This window comes from Malus domestica, chromosome 03 (genome assembly GCF_042453785.1).
Source record: "Malus domestica chromosome 03, GDT2T_hap1".
NCBI classification, from domain to species: domain Eukaryota; kingdom Viridiplantae; phylum Streptophyta; class Magnoliopsida; order Rosales; family Rosaceae; genus Malus; species Malus domestica.
In genome coordinates, this window is record NC_091663.1 from 14,276,568 (window position 1) to 14,300,882 (window position 24,315).

A 24,315-nucleotide genomic window follows, 5' to 3' on the forward strand; every position below is an offset into this window, starting at 1 on the left:
GGGAACGATATTTATTCCCACTATCTTCAACTTTGTCAAGCTGGTTTCCACCATTCGTACACTCTCTTTTGACCAGGCATCCCTCTCCAACATGGGGAGCGAAGGAAGCCACAGCACACAGAATGACACCCCTTTTGCACCTAGTGCGAAACAACGAAAGAAGGAAGGAAAGAGGGTTGTTTTTCAAGCTAAAGTCGATGAGCTAGAAACTCAGAACAACAAGATAGCAATGAAGAATGAGGTATTCCAGGAGCAGTATGAGAAGCTCTTTGAGACGCTCCACAAAACTAGGCGTACTCAAACATATGAGCTCGTTGCCCCTGTGGACATCAACCATCATTTGGGTGCCCCCCAACACGGAGGGTCACCTTCCTTTGACATGGGTATCCTTGATGAGGAACGAGCTAATCATCAAAATATTGATCAATGTGAGACTTCTCTCAACCCAGTTGCTTCGACCCGAAGCAGGAGAAGTGGAGGAAGATATCTCCTTGTAGAAGGGTTGGAAGGATTAAAAGCTGTTTATCATGACTGCCGAGACTTCCTAAAGCAACGTTGAGAGAATCCCTTCCACATATGCTCGAAGATCAATGACCCAAGGGTTTCTGAAAGACTCGGTCCCCTCCCACGACCCAGGCCAGCTGCTCTAGGGAAGGAACGACAAGTCATAGAGGAACATGAAGGTATATGGGACTTTGAGGTATTCCGACAGACTCACCCTAGAAGTCAGTACGGCGAGTCTAAGGAAAAATCACACGCCCTTGCTTAAACTTTCCTACTTTGAAGAGGCGATGAAGACTTACGAAAGAAAATCCTAGTGGTACATGACTCCACTCAGGACCCCATTGTCCTACGACTCCTTGAGGAAGTAAATAAGTTGAAGGCCGAACGTCAGGCCGAGATACCTGACTGGAACCAACCCAGGCCTGGCCTTCTCACAAGGAGGATCCTCGACACCCCCCTTCAAGCAAAGACAAAACAAAAGCTTGGTTTACAACTCTATACTGGAAGGGAAGACCCAATTGAACACCTTAACCTCTTTGAGTCCACCATGGCATATCGGATGCACACCGACGAAGAGCAATGTCTTCTCTTCCCCTCCACCTTCTCTGACGGAGCTCTAAACTGGTATTGCCGTCTTCCACCTGAGACAATAGACTCATTTGAGGAACTGAGGAAATTGTTTGTCTCTCAACACATCTTCCAGACCGATCCCTTACATTCTGCAGATGACTTGTACACTATTCACCATAAGCCAGATAAGTCATATGAGAGTATGCCAGTCGCTTCAGCCATGAGTATTCTCGATGCGCTGAGGTAGATGACAAGACCGCCCTCAAGGCCTTCACGGCAGGCCTACATGATTGTTTCTTCAAGTACATGATCAATGCCAATACTTGGAATACTTACTCTGAGGTGATGGCACAGGCTTACAACCACGCCTCCGCCGAAGCAAGGATATACCAAGGGAACCCCCATATAGTTAACCCCTATAAACAAGTGGGAAGTGGAAGCCAAGTTCTACTAAGTGAGGAAATCTTGGCCATTCAGACACCCATTGCATCATCTCCTGCCTCATTTAGTTACTCGCTAAGTCACCAAACGTATCTGTCTCTTGGTAAGAGGAAGGATTTTTACTCTCAGCAAGCCCATTACAACAAGAGGGATAAAAGTTCGTATCAAGACAACTAGGGGTGAACGTATCGTCGACTATTATGACTATGGGGCCAAGCCTCACTCTTTCAAAGTTGAGGACTAGGCACAGAAGGAAATGCTATTATAAGAAGGCATACACATTACAAATGTTTTGACTCTCAACCGCTTGAGATCTTTTGTCACACAAGCCATTCGGCAAATATTTAAAGAAGAGGGAATTCAGACAACTTTTTCTGAGTCTTTTACATTCCTAGCATTGGAACACTTGGTCTACGCTGACCTACCCTTATACTCAAACTCAGAGCTTCAACATGCATACTTTGACACAAAGTATGTGATACTAAGTGTTACAACCAACATGGTTCACATATCAAAAGCATGGATCCCTACATGCATAGCAAAACATTCATACGCATCACTTATATCAATCAACATAAACATCATACATTCCAACACATTCATACATAAACATTATACATTCTAACACATTCATACATGAACATCATACATTCCAACACATCCATACAGAAGCCAACTATGCTTTGAAAAGGTTCAACATACTTTGCATCTTCGACACTTGCTACAATATGCCTCGACCCCTTGCCTTTATTCTCACCAACCAGGTGATGAAATGTGAAGAAGGAACTCATCTTCATGCCACCAACCAGGTGAATGTACAACTCGTATTCATCTTCATGCCACCAAATAGTTGATGAAATGTACAACCTGTACTCTCCTTCATGCCACCAACCAGGTGATGAAATGTACAACCCGTACTCTAATATCATTTGGCAACTTGCCACTCATGCCACCAACCATGTGAAGAAGGAACTCATCTTTGTTCCACCAACTAGGTGATGAAATGTACAACCCGTACTCTAATATCATTTGGCAACTTGCCACTCATGCCACCAACTAGGTGAAGAAGGAACTCATCTTCATGCCACCAACCAGGTGATGAAATGTACAACCCGTATTCATCTTCATGCCACCAACCAGTTGATGAAATGTACAACCCGTACTCTCCTTCATGCCACCAACCAGGTGATGAAATGTACAACCCGTACTCTAATATCATTTGGCAACTTGCCACTCATGCCACCAACCAGGTGAAGAATGAACTCATCTTTATGCCATAAACCAGGTGATGAAATGTACAACCCGTACTCTCCTTCAGGCCACCAACTAGGTGATGAAATGTACAACCTGTACTCTAATATCATTTGGCAACTTGCCACTCAAGCCACCAACCAGGTGAAGAAGGAACTCATCTTTGTGCCACCAACTAGGTGATGAAATGTACAACCCGTACTCTAATATCATTTGGCAACTTGCCACTCATGCCACCAACTAAGTGAAGAAGGAACTCATCTTCATGCCACCAACCAGGTGATGAAATGTACAACCCGTACACTAATATCATTTGGCAACTTGACACTCATGCGACCAACCAGGTGAAGAAAGAACTCATCTTCGTGCCATCAACCAGGTGATAAAATGTACAACCCATACTCTGCTTCATGCCACCAACCAGGTGATGAAATGTACAACCCGTACTCTAAGATCATTTGGCAACTTGCCACTCATGCCTCCAACTAGGTGAAGAAGGAACTCATCTTCGTACCACCAACCAAGTGATGAAAGCAACTCACCATTCATTCCACCTACTAGAAGACGAGTGGTACAACTTGTACATGTGAACTCCTAGCATTCACAAATAATAAAAAACCCTCAAGCTTGACAACTCAACTAGGGGAGCACTTATGCCCCACAAAATTTATAGTCACCAACAAAGTCTTATTGCAAGCCAACAACAACTTTAGTGCATGGCATACGAAGATCAAGCTATTCAGCCCTCTTGCATCTGCTTCAGACATTTCCTCTCTGTAACAATGCAAACACTACAACTCGTAGAAAGCTTCACACTCTTGATCAAGATAGTGTGAAGCAAAACCAATTTATAGTGCCAACAAGAGCTTCACCAATGGAGGGCAACCACAATTCTCAAAAACTTCACACTCTTGATCAAGACAGTGTGAAGCAAAACTAATTTATGGTGCCAACAAGAGCTTCATCAATGGAAGGCAACCACAATTCTCAAAAGCTTCACACACTCTTGATCAAGATAATGTGAAGCAAAACCAATTTATGGTGCCAATAAAAGCTTCATCAAAGGAGTTCAACCATAATTCTCAAAAACTTCACATTCTTGATCAAGACAGTGTGAAGCAAAACCAATTTATGGTGCCAACAAGAGTTTCATCAATGGAGGGCAACCATAATTCTCAAAAGCTTCACACACTCTTTATTAAGACAGTGTGAAGCAAAACCAATTTATGGTGCCAATAAAAGCTTCATCAAAGGAGTTCAACCACAATTCTCGAAAACTTCACACTCTTGATCAAGACAATGTGAAGCAAAACCAATTTATGGTGCCAACAAGAGCTTCATCAATGGAGGTCAACCACAATTCTCAAAAGCTTCACACACTATTGATCAAGACAGTGTGCAGCAAAACCAATTTATGGTGCCAACAAAAGTTTCATCAAAGGAGTTCAACCATAATTCTCAAAAGCTTCACACACTCTTCATCAAGACAGTGTGAAGCAAAACCAATTTATGGTGCCAACAAGAGCATCATCAATGGGAGGCAACCATAATTCTCAAAAGCTTCACACACTCTTCATCAAGACAGTGTGAAGCAAAACCAATTTATGGTGCCAACAAGAGCTTCATCAATGGAAGGCAACCACAATTCTCAAAAGCTTCACACACTCTTGATCAAGATAATGTGAAGCAAAACCAATTTATGGTGCCAATAAAAGCTTCATCAAAGGAGTTCAACCATAATTCTCAAAAACTTCACATTCTTGATCAAGACAGTGTGAAGCAAAACCAATTTATGGTGCCAACAAGAGTTTCATCAATGGAGGGCAACCACAATTCTCAAAAGCTTCACACACTCTTGATCAAGATAATGTGAAGCAAAACCAATTTATGGTGCCAATAAAAGCTTCATCAAAGGAGTTCAACCACAATTCTCGAAAACTTCACACTCTTGATCAAGACAATGTGAAGCAAAACCAATTTATGGTGCCAACAAGAGCTTCATCAATGGAGGTCAACCACAATTCTCAAAAGCTTCACACACTATTGATCAAGACAGTGTGCAGCAAAACCAATTTATGGTGCCAACAAAAGTTTCATCAAAGGAGTTCAACCATAATTCTCAAAAGCTTCACACACTCTTCATCAAGACAGTGTGAAGCAAAACCAATTTATGGTGCCAACAAGAGCATCATCAATGGGAGGCAACCATAATTCTCAAAAGCTTCACACACTCTTTATCAAGACAATGTGAAGCAAAACCAATTTATGGAGCCAACAAGAGCTTCATCAATGGAAGGCAACCACAATACTCAAAAGCTTCACACACTCTTGATCAAGACAGTGTGAAGTAAAATCAATTTATGGTGCCAATAAAAGCTTTACCAAAGGAGTTCGACCACAATTCTCAAATGCTTCACACACTCTTGATCAAGACAGTGTGAAGTAAAATCAATTTATGGTGCCAATAAAAGCTTTACCAAAGGAGTTCGACCACAATTCTCAAATGCTTCACACACTCTTGATCAAGACAGTGTGAAGCAAAACCAATTTATGGTGCCAACAAGAGCTTCATCAATGGAGGGCAACCACAATTCTCAAAAGCTTCACACACTCTTGATCAAGACAGTGTGAAGCAAAACCAATTTATGGTGCCAACAAAAGCTTTATCAAAGGAGTTCAACCATAATTCTCAAAAGTTTCACACTCTTAATCAAGACAGTGTGAAGCAAAACCAATTTATGGTGCCAACAAAAGCTTCACCAATGGAGGGCAACTACAATTCTCAGACCTTCGAAGCAAATTCAATTTATATGGTTCATCCAAACCTTCGACTACTACAAGGTGTGGCTTGCATCACAATCTCTTGCTCAACGGTGTGGAAGCAAAATTTGTATATGTTGTCTCTCCCACATTTTCAAATTTCTAGTTTCCAAAAAAAAAAAAAAAAACAAAGGGAAATTCAACAAAGCTTCATCAATGGAGGATAACTACAAATTCTCAAAAGCTTCACACTATCTTGATCAAGATAGTGTGAAGCAAAATCAATTCATGGTACCCAACAAAAGCTTCAACTCCAAAGCTTCACCTACAAAGCTTCAACTCCAAAGCTTCACCTACAAAACTTCAACTCCAAAGCTTCACCAACAAAAGCTTCATCAATGGAGGACAACTACAAATTCTCAAAAGCTTCACACTATCTTGATCAAGATAGTGTGAAGCATAATCAATTCATGGTACCCAACAAAAGCTTCAACTCCAAAGCTTTACCTACAAAGCTTCAACTCCAAAGCTTCACCTACAAAAGCTTCACCCACAAAAGCTTGACCTACAAAAGCTTCACCCACAAAAGCTTCACCTGCAAAAGCTTCACCCACAAAAGCTTGACTCACAAAAGCTTAACCCACAAAAGCTTCACCTACAAAATCTTGACCCATAAATGCTTCACTTACAAAAGCTTGACCCACAAAAGCTTCACCTACAAAGCTTCAACACAAAAGCTTCACACTATCTTGATCAAGATAGTGTGAAGCAAAATCAATTCATGGTGCCCAACAAAGCTTCAACCTCAAAGCTTCACCTACGAAGCTTCAACACCAAAGCTTCACCTACAAAGCTTTAAAAAAAAAAAATATATATATATATATATATATATATATTCGGAAATTCGAAAAAAAAAAAAATTGCCTAGGCCTCCTCTTCTTTGGGCCTAACAACTTTCATAACAAATATATATGAAGGAGTTTTGGGCTACCACTTAGAAAGGAAATGCCTCATTCGTCAACTCCCTCGACCGGAGACTTGGGGGATTCCTACCATATCTACTGCACCTTGATACTCGGAAGTCTTACAACCACTCAGTGACTTGGATTTTTCAAGTCTCCAAACGAGAAGTTTTCCTCACTTGGGAAATTAAGGGAGCATTACCTCAACCTACATGCTTCACTCACAAAGCTTCAACATACAAGCTTCAACAAAAGGAAAAATTCAAAGAATTTAGTGAAGAAGGCATTGGTGTATTTAACACAATACGTTGAAATGAAGCAAAGCTTGTTTATTGATATCTCTGATAAGTTACAAATATGTACATATACATGAATCAAAATAAACAAATAAGAGGAAGCCTTCACAAAGGTTGCTCAGGAGAAGTCTCAGCAGTCGACAGAGCCCCAGAAAGATGAGGCACTAGAGGGTGATTATTCGGAGCCTCAGTACTAGGTAGAACCCTAGAAGGAGGAGGCACCGAAGGTTAATCATTTGGAGTTTCATTACGTAGTACAGCCCCAGAAGACGAAGGCAATAAATGCCTTTGGAACAAACCCACAAACCTCTGATGATCAAGTAAAATCTGACCATCAGATTCCTGCAGCTGGTCGAGCTTCCTCTTCATGTTTGTAGCATAGTCATGTGCGAGCCTGTGCAACTGTTTATTCTCATGCTTGAGCCTTCTGATCTCCTGTTTGAGACTTATCACTTCAGCCGCCAATGATTCAACTTGGCGGGTTCGAGCAAATAGGCATTGAGCCATATTAGACACAGAACCTACACACTGAACACTGAGAGCCAGAGAATCCTTAACAGCCAACTCATCAGACCGTTTGGAAAGTAGTCTGTTATATTTGGGAGTAAAAAGGTTCCTGGCCACCTCCCCAACGGTAAGAGGACCAGTAGGGGATAAGAAGGATGGGCGCCATATGTTGTCTTGAGAAGGCATGGTTGCCTCTTCACCAAAGTTCAAGTCAAAACGACTGTCGGATGGGCCAGACATTCTCAGAAATGATGAAGGAGAAATGAGGTGGAATAAATCTCTGAAGTCAGGGGAAAATTCCTACAAGCAATAACTCTTTGAATGTACTCCTTGCACACAATTGATGCCCTTATAAAAGAAAGGGCAACAGGGTCGTTGGTTAAAAAATTGAAGAGGCACCACTCTCCGAATTCCGAAGAGGCACCACTTTCCACACACAACATCAGCTCCTCGGGTACCACAGATAACTTTGCCAAAGATCTCTGACAAAGTTTAGACACATAAATTTTGATGGTCCAGCTACCCTACTATTACCCACAAGGGTAAAGGAACAGTACCACTGCTTGATAACTAGAAAGTCCCAATGTGTGTCAACCTTCATGCTCCATGGCAAGGCAGACTGGTAAAAATGCCCAGCCTTTACTCACATTCGAGAAAACACTCCCAAAAAAATTGCTTGCTCAAAAATCGAAGAGGAATCACTCTTCTAATCTCGAGAGCCAGACTCCCAACATGATTACTTTCTTAAAAATCGAAAAGACACTGCTTTACGAATCTCAAGAGTCAGACTCCCAACAGGATTGCTTTCTCAAAAATCGAAGAGGCACCGTTCTCCGAATCTCGAGAGCCAGATCCCCGACAGGATTGCTTGTTCGAAAACCGAAGAGGCATCGCTTTTCGAACTTTGAGAGCCAGATTTCCTTGGATAAAGCTTGTCTGCAATCTTCACACGCAACATCAGCTTTCCAAATACCACATACCACTTTTTCAAAGTGCTCTGACAAAGTTAAAACACGTGAAGCTTGCAACTCCCACTACATTACTACGACCAAGAAGGGTAAAGGAATAGCATTACTACTTGTTGTTAGGGAGACTCCTATATATGTCGACCTTCATCCTCCACGGACAGGCAGATCTGCAAAAATGCTCAACCCTTTCTCATATCTGAGAGGGCATTCCCAACGAAGCCTCTCGAAATACTGAGCTTTCTTCCCCCCTAATAATACCTATGCAAACCAGCCACACCAGAGCAAGAGTATCTCATATCATCAAGATCAAAAGCAAGAGTATCCCATATCATGCTTTTTCCCTGTCTTTTCCTTTGCCCTTGTTCTTACCTGCAAGACAAAGAGAAAGAGAGCAATCAGGCAGTACTTGGAATCAAGCTTCCAGTCAAAAACTGACTGCCTGGAACCTCTTGCCTGATTACTTACCTGGCATTGCTCTTGAGTACTCATCTTCAACATCTTATGCTTCCAGAAAAGATACCACATCTGCCTGAGGAACAGATAGGGCAAGTGAGAAGGATACAAGGAAGCATGTGGAGACAAGCGCAACAGAACACATGCCGATTAATTTATTACTTCGTTAAAGCAAAAGTATCCCATAGCATCAAGGTCGAACACACTATTGATTTGGTGGACTTGTTTTGACGTTTAAATTCTTGAGTTGGCCTTATATTCTGGAGGAAACCAGACCCTCCAGCCCAGTTCAAGAATAAGCCTGTGGAAAGTTACTTCTTCAAAAGCAAGAGTATCTCATATCATCTTTTCTCCATTTGCTTCTCCTTATCCTTGTTGCTGTTTACGACATAAGGAAAAGGAGAACAATCAACCGGAAGCCGAAGTCGAACCTCCAATTCAGGTTGCTTGCTTGGAAGTCAGATTGCTTACCTTGTTTGTTACCTCTTTCGGCAAATCTCCTAGCTCGGCGACTTGGGGGACTTCTACTATAGGGTTTTGTATCGCACTTGACCAAGCCCGAAACTACAAGTAAGCTTCAAGTGAAATTGATACATTACCTTGTGCATCTTCATCGGTTAAAGATACCACACCTAGATGGAGGAAAAGTACTTCTAAAGAAGATGCCACATCTACGTATGAAACAGATAAGGCAACTGAAAATGGTACCACATTTCAGTACTTAGAAGTTTCGTGATTACTCAATGGCTTGGATCTTGCAAGTCCCCAACCGAGGAGCTTCCCTCACTCGGGAACTTAGGGGAGCATTGTTTGTACCATACTTAACCAATCCCGAAATTACTGAGCACCGGTCAACGTTATACCGTCAAGGACCCAGAAGAGTTTCCTTACAACCAGGAGGCCAATCACAATGCGACATGTGTCGACATCAGAAGCCAATCATATCGCAACACGTGTCAACATCAGAAGCCAATCACAACATGACACGTGTCAATGTCAGAATGAAACTAGAAACTCTCTTCTATAAATAGAGATCATTCTCTCACAATATTTCCTAATTTCATTGGTACTAAATCATTCACTAGTACTCACTAAAGGAGAGCTTGAACCTATGTACTTGTGTAAACCCTTCACAATTAATGAAAACTCCTCTACTCCGTGGACGTAGCCAATATGGGTGAACCACGTACATCTTGTGTTTGCTTCCCTATCCCTATCCATTTACTTACTTATCCACACTAGTGACCGGAGCAATCTAGCGAAGGTCACAAACTTAACACTTTCTGTTGTACCAAAGTCCTTGCTGATTTTGTACATCAACATATTCCTCAGTAGATGTGCAAGTCTTTTTCAGTCTATTAATGATCCAAAGTTCCATTAACTCTCAGATCTGGTTCACTTAGTACTTTTACTATCGTGAAAGTAAAAGAAACTAATGTTTTGATTAGATCTAGACCTTCACCCTTTGAAGCATACAAGATAAACAAAAGTCCTTGATCTCAAGGCATAAAAAAGAACTTAATGTGGACTTAACCCATCGACGACAATCCTTTGATAATAAGAAGTTAGAGTAACTTAAGGCACAAGTAATCGGTTTAAATATACTCATTCCACATCTGCCATATAAAGATGGTAGTGGCACGCCTCATCACTTAGTTTTGATTGCGAGTCTCACGGCCTACACCTAAGGCCCAACAAAGGCACATTTCAGAACTAACTCTATCTTTTTCTTGCAGCCCGACAACCAACCAAAGTGCCAACTCCTCGGGGACCTGTGTGCTCGAGCCAGGGACCATTCCAGTGAAATTCCAGCCCGAACACCCTCTTTATCTTGGTGAGTCACAAGTTACGACACCACAACTGAGAACATTCCAAGCTAGGTCCGCTTTGTTGTAGTTGGCAACCGAAACTTTCTCGCCATTTGCGACCACTGCAAGGTGGGCCCTCTTTATCTTGGCGAGTCACAAGTTGCAACACCACAACTGAGAACATTCCAAGCCAGGTTAAAGCTCATGACGCTTCGGAATAGTTAGTTTTTGGTATAATTTTCTTTGGTTTTAACTAGTGGTTTGTTTGAAATCTAGGCTACTATTGGTAGATGGCATTATTTGGGTGTTGATGATCAAGCCATGCTTACGCCTGGGATAATTGATCAAGCTATGCTATTATGTTGTATCAAGTTTCTCGTTTTCATTATTGAGAATCCAATAGAAGAAACCTGTATTATCTAGACATTTGCCCAACTAATTGTGACTCATTCCTTGTGAAAACTTGAGTCATGTAAAATATCGAGAACAATACCAAAATTCCAAAAATCAATTGTATGGATGGCACATAAGCCAAGGTAAATTGCACTCGTAGAAAACTCTATATGCACTTTATGCCATTCCCACATCGGCAAAGCAGAATGGATGGAAGTCTTTGTGTATTAACATCTCCAATTACTTTGCTATGTTTGTGGGTGGAAGTCTTTGTGTATTAACATCTCCTATCCAATTACTTTGCTATGTTTGTTGAAATGAGAGATAGTTGGAATCTCCCCTGACATGGGTGGGAGGGAGTAGCTTTCGAGCTTTTTGTTACACACCCAGTTAAGGCTACCCACCCTTCGTAGAATTTTTCAGGTTGATAGGCCAAGGGTCCACTCCAACAACACTGATATTGTCCCCATTTTACCACCTGCCCAATCCGTTAGGTATGAGGTTTTATCACAAAAGGCCTTGCTGTTAGTTAAAGTGGTGTAATCCTATTTAAATTGCTTTTTCTCCTTCCCTCTAGCCGATGTGGGACAAAGGAATTCCAACACGCCCCTGCATGTGAGACCCCATTTTGTGGGTCACACATGGAGATCCACACATTGGCAACTACGTGGAGCCAAGTCGGGCCTCACCCATCACGTGGGGCCAAACGAGGTCCCACCCAATCACGTGGCATCTTTGGCCTACGTGGAGCCATGTTGGGACTCACCCATCGTGCAGGGCCAAAGGGGACCCATCCAATCACGTGGCAGTACAAGCTCGTCCCCTGGCTCTGTTACCAACTGCTAGACTTTATATATTTCATAAACAACTAAAAACACTAACCTGAAAGAATCCATAAATTATGTTCAATTGATAAAGTACTCGAAGTCAACATGGCATGTAGGAAAGATGAACCATCTTTGACAGAACCGTGCAGAATAGACTCAACATGGACTTCTCCTTCAGTTGAAATCATATTGGAATCCTACGGAATAATATGTTAGTTGACCAAAGACTTCTACATACTCAACACTCCTTTATACTCGAACTAATGGGGCATTCATATGAGTTTCTGTGTGTAGTAAGCAGGGACCTTAGCCTTGTACTTATATGGACTTAACCCTAATGAATCTTCCCATAATAATGTCATTAGGAATCCTTGCAGTCCAAGGATAACTAATACACCAAATCTCATTCCAAATAGGATAGAATTAGGAGCCCTTATACCCCAAGGAAATCCATAATATATTAACTTTACTTGGGGTACAAGCTATAGCTATTAACTAAATCCTAATCTTATTTATATTTCAAGCAATCAGTAAATTAACTGTGTAGACCTATTAACCATTGGATTATGGTCCAACGTCCAATACCCTTGTGTTGAATCTGTAACCCAATTTTTTTTTAATTTCCTAAATAATTCAAGTTCTTTGATTCATTTAAAAATTAGCTTCTATTTTTCAAGTATCGTTCTCTTGGTTACCAAATCAACCATAAATGATGATTTTCTGTAGCTCTAATTAGGGCATCCCTGTAAGATGATTTTCAAGGTCGACCACTCAAGCGGAATATTGTCCGTTGGTTTACATGGTGACCACCATGTTTTTGTTACAGTTACTCTTGAAAGATCATCACTCCTGCCAAAAGCCCACATTGACTTAAAGAGTGTATGCACCCTCCCTATTCAACGTAGTTTGAAATCTCACTCCTCGCTCTTTAAATTAGTTTAAATTTAAAGTAATATATCGCTTGGAAGTTAATCAGAGTTGTTTACTTTAATCTCATTTATTTATTTTTGTTCTTAATGACTTGAAATGATAAGTGTAACAGGTATGTCACTGCAACTATGGTGTCCTAGTCACTAATACAACTTGGTAAGTCACGATGGCGGTATAGGCTTACAACTGTTACATGCAAGTCTCTCTCCTCAGATCACAACTATTCTATCTCCAACGAATTGTACGATTGTATTTTAACATTTTCAAATGTCATTACGTTATTGGTCTGGAATATGGGATATACCATGGTTTTCAAATGTCATTACGTTATTGGTCTGGGATATACCATGGTGGCGTAGTGGGAGTGTAGGTAAGTTCCACCCCATGCTGGTAATTGGTTAGAAGGCATTGAAAATTGCAACATCCTACCGTTTGTAATGATATATACGTTTCTAAGTTCCAATGATATCTTCCAATGCCAAAAAACCAAAAACATGGAGAGTGCTATCATGGATGAATTTATCTGGTGCATTACTGAGAAAGAATAAAATGTAGATTGTGAGGTTGGAGAAAAATGTGGGTTTAAAATTGTGCAGCCCACTGGATTGAGGTGGGTTTAAAGTCCTTTGTTCTTTGTTATGACAGCACCAAAACTCCCTACAGTTGACATAGTTTGTTGCCGGTCAAATTCGTCCAAGATTTAATAGCTTAATCTATTAGTTAGCAAAGTTTCCCAACACTAAATTTCCAATTTGTTCAGAAAACAGGCAAGAATATAATTTAATTGTGAGACAGATCCTCAAAACATACAAAAGAGCATTTCCACAGATAAGTACATCTAACCTGCCATAGATTCATACAGGGACCAAGAAACAGCCTTACTGGTGAAGCCAATACTGATGATTCCGTTCATTTGTTCGCAAATCAAAAGGACAAATAGAAACTAGTTCTTGGCCTTAAGAGAGTTATTCTCCTTGATACTTCTTCGGTTATCCAGCTTAACAAAACGCTTGAGATCTTCATAGGGGAGAGTTTCAATCTTCTTCCGGCTTAATTCACTCAATGCAGGGCGCTTATCAAGTAGACCCCACAACCAATCAGGGTACTCAGAATCTGGCAAGATCTTAGGATCCGTTCCATCCTTTAGGATATTGCCTCCGACCACAGTAGTAGCCTTGACTTCTTTGGCCAGAGTCGACGCTTTCGGTGCATCAGTTTGAGAACCACCCTTTTTGTCCTTCTTTGCTTTGCCAGCCCCAGCAGAAAATGTTCTTTGCGACAGTATCCCAACGACTTCCTTGGTATTGATAACGCTTCTAAATGTTTTGACATGACTCATCGCCATAACTTTATCACTACAAGATCAGATTAAACGACAGAGAAAGGAGTGCCAAAATTAGATTGTGATCTTCAAATGAGTTTCAAAAAGACGCTAAGTACCAATCTCAACAAACTACATTCTTGTTTCCTCCTAAAACCACATTGAAAAATCAAAATCAATTCCTACTGCTTCGTGGAAACCAGACATTTGGGTAGTGATCAAATCCAAAGATCAGATCATAAAGCGTGCCCTAAGCCGTAAACTTTCCCCTCAAAACGAAGCATAGAATAATTTTAAAGTCGCATTCGGGTTTAAATTTCTCAATACCACAAACAAGAATATTAAGTATACAGCATAGATCCGTCAATTAAAAATTTTATTCAAAATAATCCAAATTTGAAGAGGAACGAAACATAAAAAAATCAAATTAAAGACTTAATCAATATCATGGGTATCATTTGTTTCCATTTTAAATTTATAATATCGAATGAGTAGCCTAGGATTTGCATTCTTTCCCAATCAAAAATAAGGAGGCAAGAAAAAGCAAGTTTTCCAGATTAATTTAGGCATAGAGTTTTACGGTTTTGGCTATCAAGTTATCAAGCAATATCAGCAATGCATATATATTCACAAATTGAAAGAAAAACAGAGGAAAAATTACAATCGAAATTGAAAATCAACTGAGATCGCTTACCGAGAGAGAGAGAGAGAGGGGGGGAGAGAAGATGGGTAAATTCTTGAGAGAGAAGTTGATGAGGGATTCGATTTGGATGGAGCGACCTCTCGTTTTTCCGAGAAATCTTTCCTCGAGTTTTCAGTCTGCGTGCAGAGCGAGAAGAAGGAGTGGAGGAGGAGAAAAATGATTAGGGTTTTCAGGGCCTGTTTATTCCACGGCCTGTATTTGGAATTGGGCCCAAATATATGGTGGTGTGTAAGCCCAAACTAATGACTCGGATAAGGATATGTATGAGATTGTTTTGGAAGGCTTGAAATCGGTTGTTGACAGCGCTCTTCACTGTGTTCGATAGAAAAATGTTAAAATATTTATAGGAAATTGACGAGCTTTCTAGAGAAGAATATATTAGGTACTTCTTCATGAAGCACTAAAGCACTTAGTTTTACAAAATAAATAAATATTTAACGTGTTTCTAATGTAAGCAATTCTAACAAAATCACTTATGAACAAAGGTTTGGGGTCATTTTCATTTGGTGAACCAACCTTTTCATCTTCTTTAATTTACAACCTAAGTTTTTATTTTTAATTTTATACAATAGTATTGGGATGGAGATTAGGAATACGTTGCACAATGGGCATGTTATAATCAGAACTCGCCAACCGAATTAGCAAGGCAGACGTATCAATCAACAACGGAGCTAAAAAAAATTTCTTGGGTAGGCTAGCTGAAATTAGTACTATAAAATTATATGTTTATTTTTTCTTATATAAAATTATATAATAATCAATATAAAAGAACAACAATAAAATATAAACAATTCTTGAAATCATAACCCTAACCAACTACTTCAAGGACTATATAAATAATTAACCTACTAAATAAATCAAGAATAAGTAAATAAAGCGATTAAGAACTTATCAAAGGTTACATTTATTGGAAAATCGTAACGAAAAATAAGGAATTGTGGAGATAGAGATTTAATTGTGAACTAAAAGAAAATTCTTTTTCTTTTCTTTAGTAAGAAATGCGGAGGCTAAATTGCATAGGGTAAATGATCTTTTTCTTTAACGAATAGGATAGTAGGGGAGGGAGGATAGAACTAATTTATTATTTTTAGCATAAAAATATTATTACCTATCCTCCACTAAATATACATGAAATAGTAACCTGTATTGGAACTGAGTGGGCTATATATGCTACATGCATTAACATAAGCCATTAAAGCATGAGTTTAAAAAAAAAAAAGGATAGTGTTATTCACACATCCTTATTCATTTTTTGTCATTGATCTTCGTCAATTCATTTAATCCAAAGATTGAAAACTGAGAGGGATGTGTAAGAAATAAAAATAAATGCTTAGGTAGCACTATACTTACAAAAAACCTCCCTGGGCTACAACCCACCTTAGCCTTGTGGGTGGCTCCGCCCATGGTATCAAGAAATCTCGCTTGATTTATTCATTAAGAAATCTCGCTACTCATACCAATTAAATTTGAGACTTTTCAATTACAAATGCAAAGAAATACAATTGCACATTATGCTAATAGAAATTTACTCCCTAAGGTTATAATGGTTAACAATTGAAGTCACAGTAGCTCAAATTCTTTATGTCTTTTGTTAATTATCTTCTTGGCCAAGTGTGAGGCATACTTTTAGAACTCAATCTAGGGGTGCAAGTTGGAATGGTGTTCCGAAAATAAAACTTATGAATCCAAATCTGAATATTTTCCGAAAAAATGGAATTGAAGTTGGAATGCATTAGGGAGCCCGATAATTCCGAAAAAAAATTCAAATTTTTATAATTATTTACTCAAATTATGCATTTTATAATTATTAACTCCACCTATGTAAGTTTATCTTACATTGCCGGTCCCAAGCCCGGATAAAGGAGGAGGGGGAGGGCGTCAGGTAGTCGACAGCCGGCACTCCACAGTTACATCGAATCCTTATGACAATGAATCCAGAACGAAATCGCGCTAAAGCTAGGACGTCACCTGTAAGTGGCGCGCTGTGTGGCCCGAGCACAGTGATAAATGAGCAAGGGTCGCTGTATCTCCATCGGCACCCGGATGCAGTGTTAAATGAGCAAGGGGGCTATAGAAACTTCTTTTCGAACGACTCCACTCAAAGTTGTTTGGGAGCATATGCTCCTATCAACTTTACACAGGACACACAAAAGAAGTACTTTGATCCTATTAGACGGGGGATGGTGAAGAAGCTAGGACAGAAGGGTAGAGTTCAAGAGAGTAGAATGCGTTTAGGAACGTGGAATATAGGAACCTTAACGGGAAAATCTATGGAAGTAGTGGAAGTTATGGTGAGGAGAAGGATAAATATTATGTGCCTACAAGAAACTAAGTGGGTTGGTCTTAAGGCAAAGGATCTAGAAAACTCAGGGTTTAAGCTTTGGTATTCGAGCACAAATAGAACGAGAAACGATGTTGGCATCATTGTGGACAAGACCTTGACACAAGATGTTGTAGATGTCAAGAGGGTAGGAGATAGAATCATGGCAATCAAGATTGTAATAGGACAAGAACTCATCAATGTGATTAGTGCGTACGCACCTCAAGTAGGGTTGGATACGAGTTCGAAGGAGAAATTTTGGGAAGACCTTGGAGACTTGGTGCAAGGAATTGCTCAGACGGAAAAGTTATTTATAGGAGGAGATTTAAATGGACACGTGGGCAGGGAGACAGGCAACTATGGAGGTTTTCATGGTGGCCATGGTTTTGGGGAGAGAAATGAGGATGGGGAAGCTATCTTGGATTTTGCAATGGCATATGATCTCTTCTTAGCCAACACCTTCTTTAAGAAGAGAGAAGAACATGTGATCACCTACAAGAGTGGGTCGTCAAAAACACAAATAGATTTTCTTCTAATGAGGAAAGGGGATCGTATAACTTGTAAGGATTGCAAAGTTATACCGGGGGAGAGCTTGGCTAATCAACATCGCTTGTTGGTGATGGATGTACATATCAAAAGAGTGAGAAAAAAGAACAAGACTTGGAAGTGCCCAAAGACTAAATGGTGGAATCTAAAAGGAGAAAAACAAGTCACTTTCAAATAGTAAGTAATCACCCAGTGTGTGTGGGATAGAGAGGGGGAAGCTAGCCAAATGTGGGATTCCATGGCTAGCTGTATCCGAAAAGTAGCAAAAGAGGTATTAGGAGAGTCCAAGGGCTTTGCTCCACACCAAAAGGAATCTTGGTGGTGGAATGAGGAGGTACAAACAAAGGTGAAGGCTAAGAAGGAATGTTGTAAAGCCTTATACAAGGATAGGACCGATGAAAATGGTGAAAGGTATAGAAGAGCGAAGCAAGAGGCGAAGAAAGCTGTGAGAGAAGGAGAGTTGGATATCTATAAACTAGCTAGAGTAAGGGAAAAGAAGACAAGGGACCTAAACCAAGTGAGGTGCATCAAGGATGGGGATGGAAATGTTCTTGCTACAGAGAACGCGGTCAAAGATAGATGGAGAGGTTATTTTCATAATCTTTTCAATGAAGGACATGAAAGGAGTACTCATTTAGGGGAGTTGAGTAACTCAGAAGAGTGTAGAAACTACTCCTTTTATCGTCGAATCAGGAAGGAAGGAAGTGGTTGTAGCTTTGAAGAAGATGAAGCATAGAAAAGCAGTGGGCCCAGACGATATACCGATTGAAGTGTGGAAAGCCTTGGGAAAGACAGGTATAGCATGGCTCACTGACCTTTTCAATAGGATTTTGAAAACGAAGAAGATGCCAAACGAGTGGCGAAAGTGCACCTTGGTGCCTATTTACAAGAATAAGGGCGACGTACAAAATTGCATGAACTATAGGGGTATTAAGATAATGAGTCATACAATGAAGCTCTGGGAGAGAGTCATTGAGCATAGATTGAGGCAAGAGACACGGGTTTCGGACAACCAATTCGGGTTCATGCCAGGGCGCTCAACCATGGAGGCAATCTATCTCTTACGAAAATTGATGGAAAGATATAGAGATGGGAAAAAGGATTTACACATGGTCTTTATAGATTTGGAAAAAACGTATGATAGGGTCCCAAGAGACATTCTTTGGAGGATTTTAGAGAAGAAAGGAGTATGAGTAGCATATATCCAAGCTATAAAGGATATGAATGAAGGAGTAAAGACTGCCGTAAGAACTCATGAAGGACAAACCGAAAGCTTCCCCATAACTGTAGGATTACATCAAGGCTCATCCTTAAGTCCTTACCTTTTTGCGTTGGTAATGGATGAGTTAACAAGACATATTCAAGATGATATTCCTTGGTGTATGCTTTTCGCAGACGATATAGTGTTGATAGATGAAACTCAGGAAGGGGTAAATGCGAAGCTTAACCTTTGGAGAGAAGTGTTGGAATCTAAAGGTCTTCGCCTAAGCCGATCAAAGACATAATATATGGAGTGCAAGTTCAGTGCAAATGGAGGCCAAAATGAGGATCGGAGATCAGGAAATACCAAAGAGCGACCGTTTTTGCTACCTAGGATCTATCTTGCAAAAGAACGGAGAATCAGATGGAGATCTCAACCATAGAATACAAGCTGGATGGATGAAGTGGAAGAGTGCATCCGGCGTGTTGTGTGATCGTCGTATGCCACTGAAGCTTAAGGGAAAATTTTATAGGACGGCAATAAGGTCGGCGATGCTGTATGGCACAGAATGTTGGGCGGTGAAGCACCAACACGTACACAAAATGGGTGTAGCAGAGATGAGGATGCTTCGTTGGATGTGTGGGCACACGAGAAAGGATAAGATTAGGAATGAGGATATCCGAGGTAAAGTAGGAGTAGCCGAAATTGAAGGAAAACTGAGAGAAAATCGGTTACGGTGGTTTGGACATGTGCAAAGAAGGCCTACTGACCTTCCGGTTAGAAGATGCGACTACGGGACAGAGGTTCAGGGCCGAAGGGGTAGAGGAAGACCTAGGAAAACTTTGGAAGAGACTCTAAGAAAAGACTTAGAGTACTTGGATCTAACGGAGGACATGACACAAGATCGAGCACAATGGCGTTCTAAGATTCATATAGCCGACCCGACTCAGTGACTTGGATTTTTCAAGTCTCCAATCGAGAAGTTTTCCCCACTCGGGAAATTAAGAGAACACTACCTCAATCTACATGCTCCACTCACAAAGCTTCAACATACAAGCTTCAACAAAAGAAAAATTCAAAGAACTTAGTGAAGAAGGTTTTGGTGTATTTAACACAATACGTTGAAATGAAACAAAGCTTATTTATTGATATCTCTAAGAAGTTACAAATATGTACATATACACGAGTCAAAATAAACAAACAAGAGGGAGCCTTCACAAAGGTTGCTTAGGAGAAGTCCCAGCAGTCGGCAGAGCCCCAGAAAGAGAAGGCACCAGAGGGGGATCATTCGGAGCCTCAGTACTGGACAGCACCCTAGAAGGAGGAGGCATCGGAGGTTGATCATTTGGAGCTTCATTACGCGGTACAGCCCCAAAAGACGAAGGCAATAAATGCCTTTGGAACAAACCCACAAACCTCTGATGATCATGTAAAATCTGACCATCAGATTCCTTCATCTGGTCAAGCTTCCTCTTCATGTTTGTAGCATAATCATGAGCGAGCCGGTGCAACTGTTTATTCTCATGCTTGAGCCCTCTAATCTCCTGTTTGAGACTCATCACTTCAGCCGCTAATGATTCAACTTGGCGGGTTCGAGCAAATAGGCGTTGGGCCATATTAGACACAGAACCTGCACACTGAACACTGAGAGCCAGAGAATCCTTAACAGCCAACTCATCAGACCGTTTGGAAAGTAGTCTGTTATCTTTGGGAGTGAGAAGGTTCCTGGCCACCACCGCAGCGGTCATATCATTCTTCATCACGGAATCCCCAACGGTAAGAGGACCAGTAGGGGATAAGAAGGATGGGCGCCATATGTTGTCTGGAGAAGGCGTGATTGCCTCTTCAACAAAGTTCAAGTCAAAACGACGGTCGGAGGGGCCAGACATTTTCAAAGGTGTTGAAGAGAAAAGAGGTCGGACAAATCAAGATCTTAGAAATGCAAGAAGGAAGCTTCTACTGGTAGAGATTCAAGTGTGCTTTGGAACTTAATACCAGCCTCTATAAAAATCCGCACTCGATGGAGCTTCAGAAATCGAAGAGGCGCCTGCTCAGAAATCGAAAAGGCGTTTGCTTTATCAAAAGCTGGGCTGCTCAGAGACCACGAGGGCCGATCTCAGGAATCGAATAGGCGTTTGCTTTCTCAAAAGCTGGGCTGCTCAAAGACCACGAAGGTCGATCGCAGAAATCGAAGAGGCGCTTGCTTTCTCAAAAGCTGGGCTGCTCAGAGACCACGAGGGCCGATCTTAGAAATCGAAGAGGCACCTGCTTTTTCAGCCTTGTCAGCACCTGTCACATGCACACTCAACTTTGCGAAAATTACGGGCATTCTGTCGAAGATTTCTAGTGAAGTAGAAAGCATGTGAATGTTACTGTTCAATCATTCACTTTCCACACGCAACATCAGCTCACGGGTACCACAGATAACTTTGCCAAAAATCTCTGACAAAGTTTAGACACGTGAAGCTTGCAGCTCCCATTACATCGCTATGACCAAGAAGGGTAAAAAAATAGCAAAGAAACAGCACTAACAAAGTTTAGACACATAAATTTTGAAGGTCTAGCTACCATATTATTACCCACAAGGGTAAAGGAACAGGACCATTGCTGGATAATTGGAAAATCCCTATGGGTCAACCTCTGTGCTCCGTGGCAAGGTAGACTAGCAAACAGGCCTAACCTTTACTCACATTCGAGAAAACACTCCCAACAAGATTGCTTGCTTCAAGATTGAAGAGGCACCGTCCTCCGAATCTCGAGAGCCAGACTCCCAACATGATTACTTTCTCAAAAAGCGACGAGACATCGCTCTCTGAATCTCGAGAGCCAGACTCCTAGCAGGATTGCTTTCTCAAAAATCGAAGAGGCTCCGTTCTCCGAATCTCGAGAGACAGATCCCCGACAGGATTGCTTGTTCGAAAACCGAAGAGGCACCGCTTTCTCAACTTCGAGAGCCCCTTAGATAAAGCTTGTCTGTAATCCTCACACCGCTTTCTCAATTTCGAGAGCCAGATCTCCTTGGATAAAGCTTGTCTGTAATCTTCACAGTAACATCAGCTTTCCAGATACCACATACCACTTTTTCAAAATGCTCTGACAAAGTTAAAACACGTGAAGCTGGCAGTTCCCACTACCGTGCTCTGACCAAGCAGGGTAAAAGAATAGTATTACTCCTTGTTAGGGAGACTCCTATATATGTCGACCTCTATCCTTAACGGATAGGCAGACCTGCAAAAATGCTCAACCCTTCCTCATATCTGAGAGGGCACTCCCAACGAAGCCTCTCGAAATACTCAGCTTTCTTTCCCCCCGAGAATACCTCTGCAAACAAGCTACACTAGAGCAAGAATATCTCATATCATCAGGGTTAAAAGCAAGAGTATCCCATATCATGCTTTTTCCCTGTCTTTTCCTTTGGCCTTATTCTTACCTGCAAGACAAGGAGAAAGAGAGCAATCAGTCAGCACTTGGAATCAAGCTTCCAGTCCGGAACTGACTGCCTGGAACCCCATTGCTCTCGAGTACTCATCTTCAACATCTTATGCTTCCCGAGAAGATACCACATCTGCCTGAGGAACAAATAGGGCAAGTGAGAAGGATACAAGGAAGCATGTGGAGACAAGCGCAACAGAACACGTGCCGATACATCCACTACTTTGTCAACAGCAAAAGTATCCCATATCAGCAGGGTCGAACGTACTCTAGATTTGATGGACTTGTTTTGACCCTCAAATTCTTCAGTCAGCCTTATATTCTAGCGGAAACAAGAAAACCCTCCAGCCCAGTTCAAGAATAAGCCTGTGGAAAGTTACTTCTTCAAAAGCAAAAGTATCTCATATCACCTTTTCTCCTTTTCTTCTCTTTATCCTTCATGCTACCTGCAAGATAAGGAGAAGGATAACAATCAGCCGGAACTCGAAATCAAACTTCTGATCTGGGACTGATTGCTTGGAGCTCTGATTGCTTACCTTGTTTGTCACCTCTTTCAGCAGATCCCTTAGCTCGGCGACTTGGGGGACTCCTACTACATGGTTTGTATCGCGCTTGACCAAGCCTGAAACTACAAGTAAGCGTCAAGTGAAATTGATACATTACCTTGTGCATCTCCACCAGTTAAAGATACCACCCCTGGAGGGAGGAAGAGTACTTCCAAAGAAGATGCCACATCTACCTATGAGACAGATAAGGCAAGTGAAGACAATACCACACTTCGGTACTTAAAAGTTTCGTGATTACGAGATCATTCTTCCACAATATTTCCTAATGTCATTTGTACTAAATCATTCACTTGTACTCACTAAAGGAGAGCTTGAACCTATATACTGTGTAAACCCTTCACAATTAATGAGAACTCCTTTACTCCGTGGACGTAGCCAATCTGGGTGAACCACGTACATCTTGTGTTTGCTTCCTGTCTCTATCCATTTACATACTTATCCACACTAATGACCGGAGCAATCTAGCGAAGATCACAAACTTAATATTTAAGATGATATTCTTTGGTGTATGCTTTTCGCCAACGATATAGTGTTGATAGATGAAACGCAGGAAGGGGTAAACGCGAAGCTTAACCTTTGGAGAGAAGTGTTGGAATCTAAAGGTCCTCGCCTAAGCCGATCAAAGACAGAATATATAGAGTGCAAGTTCAGTGCAAACGGAGGCCAAAATGAGTTAGGGGTGAGGATCGGAGATCAGGAAATACCAAAGAGCGACCGTTTTCGCTACCTAGGATCTATCTTGCAAAAGAACGGAGAATTTGATGGAGATCTCACCCATAGAATACAAGCTGGATGGATGAAGTGGAAGAGTGCATCCGGCGTGTTGTGTGACCGTCGTAGGCCACTGAAGCTCAAGGAAAAATTTTATAGGACGGCAATAAGGCCGGCAATGCTGTATGGCATAGAATGTTGGGCAGTGAAGCATCAACACGTAGGTGTAGTGGAGATGAGAATGCTTCGTTGGATGTGTGGGCACACGAGAAAGGATAAGATTAGGAATGAGGATATCCGAGGTAAAGTAGGAGTAGCCGAAATTGAAGGAAAGAGGAGAGAAAATCGGTTACGGTGGTTTGGACATGTGCAAAGAAGGCCTACTGACGCTCCGGTTCGAAGATGTGACCACGGGACAGAGGTTCAGGGCCGAAGGGGTAGAGGAAGACCTAGGAAAACTTTGGAAGAGACCCTAAGAAAAGACTTAGAGTACTTGGATCTAACGGAGAACATGACACAAAACCGAGCGCAATGGCATTCTAGGATTCATATAGCCGACCCCACTTAGTGGGAAAAGGCTTTGTTGTTGTTGTTGTTGTTGTTGTTATTTTGGATGCGTTTGGTTCATTGTATTTATATTAAACATACACTTATTTATTAAAAAGAATGAGCGTAATAGTACACCAAGAAATTAATTGAATTTATACTTAAGCATATACCAAATATTAAGAATGACCAATAAATTGCATGTACGAAAAAGTTTGAGAACATTAAAAACAATACAAATTATATGAACTTCCGAAACTTTCAAGATTACTCTGATTTAGAAAATTCCGAATATTTCA

The 24,315-nt window shown here is 41.1% G+C and overlaps 1 protein-coding gene, 1 long non-coding RNA gene and 1 other non-coding gene across 3 annotated transcripts; 2 read left to right on the forward strand and 1 right to left on the reverse strand.

Annotated features, from left to right (window-relative positions):
- The first annotated feature begins 11,218 nt into the window (after nt 1–11,218).
- On the forward strand, nt 11,219–11,333 carry LOC139194874 (U6atac minor spliceosomal RNA). The gene has a single exon (XR_011579612.1). It is a non-coding gene; the product is annotated as a U6atac minor spliceosomal RNA (small nuclear RNA).
- A 2,088-nt stretch (nt 11,334–13,421) lies between these two features.
- On the reverse strand, nt 13,422–14,878 carry LOC139194443 (large ribosomal subunit protein mL54-like). Its single transcript, XM_070819019.1, has 2 exons — nt 14,686–14,878; nt 13,422–14,025 (listed from the first exon to the last, which is right to left on the reverse strand). Exon 2 carries the CDS (start codon nt 14,013–14,015, stop codon nt 13,614–13,616), a length of 402 nt encoding a protein of 133 aa, XP_070675120.1. The 5' UTR covers nt 14,016–14,025; nt 14,686–14,878; the 3' UTR covers nt 13,422–13,613.
- Nucleotides 14,879–22,524: 7,646 nt separating this feature from the next.
- LOC139194444 (uncharacterized) lies at nt 22,525–23,928 on the forward strand. Its single transcript, XR_011579282.1, has 2 exons — nt 22,525–23,263; nt 23,314–23,928. It is a non-coding gene; the product is annotated as an uncharacterized lncRNA (long non-coding RNA).
- Nucleotides 23,929–24,315: the final 387 nt, after the last annotated feature.